Genomic DNA, 8,002 nt, shown 5'->3' on the forward strand with positions numbered 1-8,002 from the left:
TACTACTCAAAAACAGAAAGAAAACACATATGTGGACACCTGCTCACTCACACACACACACTCACACATTGGGGGTGTGGCAGCTGTGGAACATAATATTTATTCATTCAGCATTAATTGACCTTGTTTTTTCGGGGCCAGATCCCAGTTCGAGGGAGATAACTCTTTGTTTCCAGCATATGTACAGTCGTCAGAGTAGCTTCAGGTAATTAACAGAAAGTGAACAAATATATTATCTTCTGTATAATTATAAAGGTCTATTAATGCAATTTCCTCCGGGATTAATAAAGTATCTATCTATCTATCTATCTATCTATCTATCTATCTATCTATCTATCTATCTATCTATCTATCTATCTATCTATCTATCTATCTATCTATCTATCTATCTATCTATCTATCTATCTACCCAAAGTCTTTTCATTCTAGGTATACTAAATTATGATTACATTCAATGAAAGCAGTGCTTTGCGCACAAGGAGCGTTTCATCAATGTCACTCTGGGTCCCTCTAGTGTAATGACAGACAGATGAATTGGAACAGGATTTTAAAACCGGTTTCTTTGTCCTGTGATTCGGTATCAAAAGACACAGAGGATAAGGTAAAAAAAAAAAAAAATCTGTGGAGAAGCATCATTTTATCAAACATGCAGCAATGACCGTTGGTTAATCTCTGATTATTTTTTGAAGCTTTGTAACGCTATGACAAGGTGATTTCTGATCAAGGTTACAGATCAATAATTTTATGCTTAAATAGAGTTTGAGGGACACAGTTACAGGTCATTATTTTAAACATTTTCATTAATAGTGATTCATAGAGTGACTACAGCCAGCAGATGGCAATCAAGCTTCAAAGAGACTCCTTTGCAGTTTGAGCTACATAAGACCACAAAGGTTCTAGCTGGCCTTATTTCCACAAAATTCAGTAGAGACAGGGGAAATGAAGAGTTAAGATTCTCTGTAAATGTCACAAAATGTGAAGAAGGCAATTCAAGCCAGTAGGTTGCATGTATACATGCCTGTCAATCCATTCAGTTTCATGAAATCAGAACCTGAGGATGGGAAGCAATAACTGTTATCAGTCACTAAAAGGTTAGCATAGCCATTAGCGTGGTCTTTCTCTCTGGAAATAAGGTCTGATTTTGTCAAATGGTTTATAGTCTACAGAGGACAAAAAAAATAATTCTGCAATATGTATTCTATTCATTGTAAACAAGAAAAACAACCACAAAACACAACAAACAATAAAACAAGTGGACTGAGATAATAATGTTGTTTATTCTCATAAAATTTGTATAAGCAAGTAATATTTGCATAAGTGCAAGCCAAATAATCATCTTTCAAAACTGAACCATACATGGGGGTGGGTATAAAAGCTTTTTAGGCATCAGAAACCATTATCAATGCTTTACCATATCCCAACAAAATGGGAAAAAAGGAAAGAAATAATAAATGTGTGTGTTTTTGCATTTTCAAAATATTTTACATCAACTTTTGACAAGAGTGAAAGGAGTTGTTACCAAACAGAACCAGCTAACAATGAGGCAAATCAACCAACATACATCAAGCCCATCTGACAAAATATATTCGTTCATTTTAATCCACAAACAGTAGTCTATAACTTTGTGGATCAGGGGTGACTTACATGATACCGGTGGTAAGCTGTGGGTTTCTGCCGGTAAAGAGGAAGGGGATGTCCTTGAGTAGAAACACTAAACCCCAGTTTCCCCAGTGGTGCTGACTGGTTAGCAGATCACGCTGTGTTTGTACTGGAAAGCTTCCAGACGAGAGCGTGAGTGTGACCTAGGCCTCGAATGAACAAATATTTCCAATAATGTACCACAGATAGCAGGTCAATTCTTTATTAATTTTACAAAAGAGCCTGTAATGAATGGGACTGAATGAAATAACATATTTTCTAAACTAAAAAGCTCAGATTTTGTTGTACTTTATCATACAATATTTATTTATGTGACAGGAAAGAAACTAAAATGTGTGCCGAGTCATCAGTTAAGCACTTAAAATTTAATGCAAGGATTTTTTTTTTATCGAGATGACCTGGATCTGCAGAGGTTGAGATGAAACAATTGAACAAATGTTCAAAGCAAGGTCAGGAGGACTTTATTTTGGACAATCAATTGTAGATCTGTAGATCCAATTGTTAATGTTGTAAAGTATATTGTAGTGAAGTCACAGTTAAATAAAGACGTATACTGTACCTGTGATCTAGTTAAACTCGTTATGTGGGCCTTGAGAATTCCAACAATTTTTAAAGTAAAAATAAACCTTACATCCAATAATCGAATCGACTTTATTTATATAGTATCTGTAGCACAAAAAATATTAAATGGAAATGAAAACAGTCAAATTTGAAATAGTCAACCTGAATAAATAAAACAGCACAGTCATTTTTGCAATCAAAAGACCAGAGCTGATAACTATACTTGATGACTAAATTATATAACTATTTAGCTGAACTATTTATGTATCAGATAAGTGTTCTATGGAACTCCTGCCAGTCTGCCAGACCAACTGTTAATGCTCTGAAGTGGAGTGAAGTCACAAAAACTTCTAGACAGGTGTTTCTCAAGAACTCAGGCCACAAAATCAAATAGTTAATGAGTTTTTTTCGAATCACCTCTCGAGCGCCCCCACGCAATCCGGAATTCGTGGGGGCTGTTCCGCCAACTCATCCATTACATGTTTACAGCGTGTTGAACTTCACTGGAGAACCTCACTCTACGTTTCCTGTCCGTGCGCCTTCAAAGTGACATGGAGAGGTCAGAGCGCATGAGAGACGCGATCCAGTCGTGTATCGACGCGCGTAAAGATGATCTGAACGCGTTGAGTCAGGATATATGGAACCGACCCGAACTGTCCGGGGAGGAGGTGCAGGCGCACGACAGGCTGGTCCGCTTCTTCTCCCAGGAAAAGACGTGGGCGGTAGAAAGACACTACAAACTCCCGACCGCCTTCCGAGCCACCTGGGAAGCGGTGGGTGACGTGGAGGGAGAGTCGGTGCTGAACGTGGCGTTCCTGTGCGAGTACGACGCGCTTCCCGGGATCGGGCATGCGTGCGGACACAACCTGATCGCTGAGGTGGGGGCTGCGGCCGCCCTGGGGATGAAGGCTGCTCTGGAAGGCCAGACTGAACTCCCCGTGCCAGTGAAGGTATCAGCAGGTTTTATTCCTGTCAACCATTCACAGCCTCAAATCAGTCTTGTGGAATATAAAACAATCAAGGTTACTAGGTGTTGTGGTTATGACATATAGAAAACAATGTCTTTATTGTCATCACACGCAAGTTTACAACTGAATTTTAACTATAGGTCAGTTAAACTCATTTTATGAACCTGGAATTTCACCCTCTCTGTGTAGAGTTTGTATGTTCACCTTGTGTCTGTGTGGGTTCCACCCTTCAATAAACTGGCATCTCATGCAGGGTGTACCCTGTCTCTCGCCCCTAGCAGACCTGTGACCCACAATGCGGATAAGCATTGTGGGTCATTTATTGAATGAATGAATGAATGAACAGTAGAGTCGTTTCAGTGATCATAAAAATGGTGTGCATGATCTGATAACTAATAACTTAAATTATTTATACATATATCAGATTACTGTTCTGGGAACTCCTGCAGAAGAAAGTAGAGGAGGAAAAGTTGACCTGATCAACGTGGGAGCCTTTGATGATATCGACCTAGTCTTCATGGCTCACCCCACCCAGGAGGATGTTCCATTCCTGCCTTTCCTTGCAATCCAAGCGTAAGTGTCTGGCGACATGACATCTGCTGTCTTCTTCATTAATACAACTAATGCAAATAATATTTAACCCACTTTGTCTCTGTGACACAGAGTGACTGTCAAGTACCATGGGAAGGCTTGTCATGCTTCTGCATATCCTTGGAAGGGAGTGAATGCCCTGGATGCTGCGGTGCTGGCCTATAACAACCTGTCTGTACTCAGACAGCAGCTCAGTCCAGATTGGAGGCTTCACGGTGAGAAAAGACAAAAAAACCAAGATTAGCAGAGCTCTAAAATTAATTCCAAAGAAATTACCTTCAAAGTCTATTTACATTCAAGACAAATTGAAAGTAAACACATTTAAATAGGGCGGCACGGTGGCGCAGTGGTTAGCGCTGCCGCCTCACAACACAGCAGACCCACACACTAATTTAATCATGACATACAGTATTTTGATAATTTGTAAGAAAGTGCATTAATATTTCAAGCAAAATCATCAACTTTTATGATTCTGTGTCATAACAGTATATTTTTTTTGCCATGTATGACATGAAATTGAATATATTATGGTTTTACAGACAAGTAGACAAAATGAATGCATCACAATGGGCTATGAAGGATTGATAAAGTAAACACAGAATAATTAAAATAATTGATAGTTATTACCGGTCCCAGAGGTCAGCCAGACTAATGACATGTTACACAGCTGAATATGACTATTTCAGAATGTGAACCTGCTTTTATTAACAGTTCATTTATATTGTTATTTATGGATATTTCATCTTTTTTCTCGTTACAGGTATCATCAAACATGGAGGGGAGATGCCCAACATCATCCCAGCCTACACTGAGCTCGAGTTTTATTTGCGTACACCACAGGCAGAGGAACTTTGTGACCTGAAAGCAAAAGCTGAGGCTTGTTTCAGGGCTGCTGCTGTTGCCACCGGATGTGAAGTAAGCTTCCTATTTGCTCCCCCCCAAAGCTGGGCACACATTATTCCCCTGATATTAAAGTTGACTTAATGTTATACAACATTTCCCCATTGAATATATTCCCTTAATTATCCTTTGAGTGCTCTACAACTGTTGTGTAATTCCCTGTTCTTCAGGTAACCATTGTCCTATGTTTGCACTTGCTTCTGGCAGGTTTTGCTGACATTACAAACCATGCATGGATTTCTATAAATGTTAATATACGATATTAATCTGTGTATGCTGTGGTCTTAGATGATTATACGCTTGTGTTTGTCTGTAGGTGGAGATAATCTTCACAGAAAATGCCTACTATGACATTTTGCCTAATGACACACTAGCGAGCCTCTATGAAAAGAATGCAAAAGCTTTGGGAATTCAGTTTTCAGAGATGCCTGTCAAACTCTTAGGTATGTAAAAATGAAAATTTCATAGAATTAGACATTGCAGATAAACAAACTTTTTCCAATACGTTTTTTGTTGTTCAAGAGATCAATTAAAAGGGATCACAGAGAATTTATCATTACCTGGCAGGCTCCACAGACTTTGGCAACGTATCATACGTCGTCCCTGGTATCCATCCTCTCTTCTTCATCGGCACAGACGCTCTAAACCACACTGAGGAATACACCAAAGCAGCAGGTACAGCAGAACGTCTGTGCTGGCAACAGATGTGGTCTTCTTTGGAAACTGAGCTGCCTGAGACAATCAGATGATTTCAGACGCGGTATCTTTGCGGGTCACTTGGTTTGTCTGTTTCATCTTAATTTACTCAATGCTTTATTTTCCTCCCTCACTCTTTTTCATTTGCCAGGAGCTGAAAAGGCCCAGTTGTTCACCCTGAGGGTAGCCAAAGCGCTGGCGATGACAGCTGTGGATGTATTTTGCAGTCCTACTCTATTGAAACAAGTGAGAGAAGACTTCAAGCTGGCCAAACTGAAACAGAAAAAATGACCAGAAAACTGTGATAAAATTTTTTGCTGATATTTAATTAATAGTTAATAGCTAATTTTCACAGATCATTTAACATCCAGATGGTAATGGTTGGAAATGTAAGCTGTCATTTACACATTAAGTTACAGTTGATCAATTTGTATTGACCTTGAGAGCAAATAAATAAAGTCATGCAAAAAAATTACTATTATTACTGAAAAGATATTTAGGTTTATGCTGGGCTTCAGTTCAAGAGCATTTTTGCATAACATTTCACATGGTTACCTTATGAAGGCCCGACCGACCGGTTCACAATAAACCGACCAAGAAAAGGAAAAGAACTGTTGATGGGCTGATGACTTGCAACTTCACAATAAAAAGTTTAACAATATCTTAAGTTTTATATGTAAACATATGATAAACTTGACAAATCCTCAAGTATGAAAGTGTTTTTGACTCAGTGTCCATGGTTGGCATTAAGTCACCCAAGCAGCTCGAGGTTACATTCAAATGAGACAGCAATGTTTGACATGCAAAATACACAATCAAAATGCATGTGGTTAGTGAAGGAAGAGCCGGAAAACCTGGTCCGGGAGGACGGCTGACCTCGAGGCCCTTCAGCGTGTTTGTTGATCTTGAACTAGGACAATTTCTTTTCGAAGTTGAATAAACAGGACAAAACCAAGTAAAATTGCAAAAACAGAAAGTACTTTATTAGCAGGAATTCCTGGGCACAGAGACTAACAGGAAAAAGATTCCAAGCTGTGTGCAAAGAATCATAATACACATACAATATTTATATCCATTCTAGTAGGTGTCAACTAAACATGGGGTGTCCTAACTTTCATCCTATCAGAAGGTGCCAACGCAAGGTGTTTTCCATGTTCTCACTTTGTTGCGATTGTTTCATGTTCTGGGGAGGCTCACTCTACTATCTAGCAGCTGCAAGATTATCTCAAGGGCATGCTGGCTGCACCACATAATTCTTCAGTCAGAGGTCACATTTAGGGAGGTTGTAAGTTACCGTGTTATCTGCAAGGTAAAGATGGTTTAGCAGGCACACTAATTAAAAAGTGGTGATTTAAAGTGATGAGTTATCATATACAGTATATACATCATTAGCTACTCACAAGTGTATTTTATTCCCCAAAAACTTGAATTTACTCTTATATTATTACATTAAATAGAAATTCCTATTTACCGAAGCACATAGCTTAGGTCTTTGTAAAATGTACATAGCCCTAAGCTACGTGCTACTAAATTGCACTGTGTGATGACAGTACTACTTAGTAGCATGTTTAAAAAGTCCATCACTTTTCTCAAGATTGAAACGAAAAGTCGTCCTGTATGTTCAAAAGGCACACCTATGATTACAGTACTTAAGGCACACCCTGTGGTGTACCTACTGTGGGTAGAATCCCTATTCTATTTCTGAGGGTAAATGTATTTATGTATGTCATATTTGATGAAGGCTTTTTTACAACATCCATGCGTTGCTGAGTCTCATTGTGGCTACATACTTGAAAGTTTCACTTGAAACTTTTTGACTGATAATTATATTGTACCATTGGATTGTTGGCATTTTGATGTTCCATGGTTCCGTGATGTGCTGGCAATGTGTCCAGAGATTCTCCTCGCCTCATGCCCATGAGTTCGCTGGGATAGGCTCCACCAATCCCCAAGATCCCCCGAAAGCAGAGGAAGCGGAATATAGAATGAATGGATGAATTCCAGAACTTCCTTTGAAATTTACCCCTATTGATTCTAATATACAACCAATCTCTGTTTTCTGTCTATGCAATTTTGAACTTATGAATAAATTCCACTTTTGATTCTATTTCCAGCATGACCTGCATCCCTTGAGAGGGCACAGATGGAGAAGAAAGTCATGTTACGTTTTTCTGATGCTTTATCTTTTTCATGGGTTTCTGCTGCAGTGAAGCCTTTGTTCTAGTTGTTTGAAGTGTGATGATGCATAATGTAACCACAGATTCTGATTTGGATAAAAAATAAAATATAGAACCATATTATAATTCACACACGCAAACACACAGACACAAGCTCGCATATGCGCGCGTGCACACACACACACACACACACACACACACACACACACACACACACACACACACACACACAGATAATTATTATAGAATATGCATTTTATATGATTTGGATGATTTCCTATGAACGCTTATTAGCAATCACACATGTGCCAGAGAGTGAAATGAGACCCTGCGGCTGATAGTGATCCAGTATCTAAATGAAAGCTTATCCTCCCGCATGTTTACACTCTCTATGATAGTGCAGGAAAACAGGATTGAAAAAGACAGATTATAGCGGTAATACCAGAAAAA

General features: G+C 38.9%; 1 protein-coding gene across 1 annotated transcript; it reads left to right on the plus strand.

Annotated features, from left to right (window-relative positions):
• Window positions 1-2,244: 2,244 nt before the first annotated feature.
• Window positions 2,245-5,956, plus strand: LOC137610843 (peptidase M20 domain-containing protein 2-like). Its single transcript, XM_068338705.1, has 7 exons — window positions 2,245-3,170; window positions 3,613-3,761; window positions 3,852-3,994; window positions 4,540-4,694; window positions 4,996-5,122; window positions 5,247-5,354; window positions 5,527-5,956. The coding sequence occupies exons 1-7, from the start codon at window positions 2,772-2,774 to the stop codon at window positions 5,664-5,666; spliced, it is 1,221 nt and encodes a 406-aa protein (XP_068194806.1). The 5' UTR covers window positions 2,245-2,771; the 3' UTR covers window positions 5,667-5,956.
• Window positions 5,957-8,002: the final 2,046 nt, after the last annotated feature.

Source organism: Antennarius striatus, chromosome 17 (assembly GCF_040054535.1).
Source record: "Antennarius striatus isolate MH-2024 chromosome 17, ASM4005453v1, whole genome shotgun sequence".
Classification (NCBI taxonomy): Eukaryota; Metazoa; Chordata; class Actinopteri; order Lophiiformes; family Antennariidae; genus Antennarius; species Antennarius striatus.

Coding starts and splice junctions, on each gene's coding strand:
- LOC137610843 (XM_068338705.1), top strand. CDS start 2,772: ATGGAGAGGTCAGAGCGCATGAGAGACGCGATCCAGTCGTGTATCGAC. Junction 3,762..3,851: donor CCTTTCCTTGCAATCCAAGC/GTAAGTGTCTGG, acceptor TCTGTGACACAG/AGTGACTGTCAAGTACCATG. Junction 5,355..5,526: donor GGAATACACCAAAGCAGCAG/GTACAGCAGAAC, acceptor TTCATTTGCCAG/GAGCTGAAAAGGCCCAGTTG.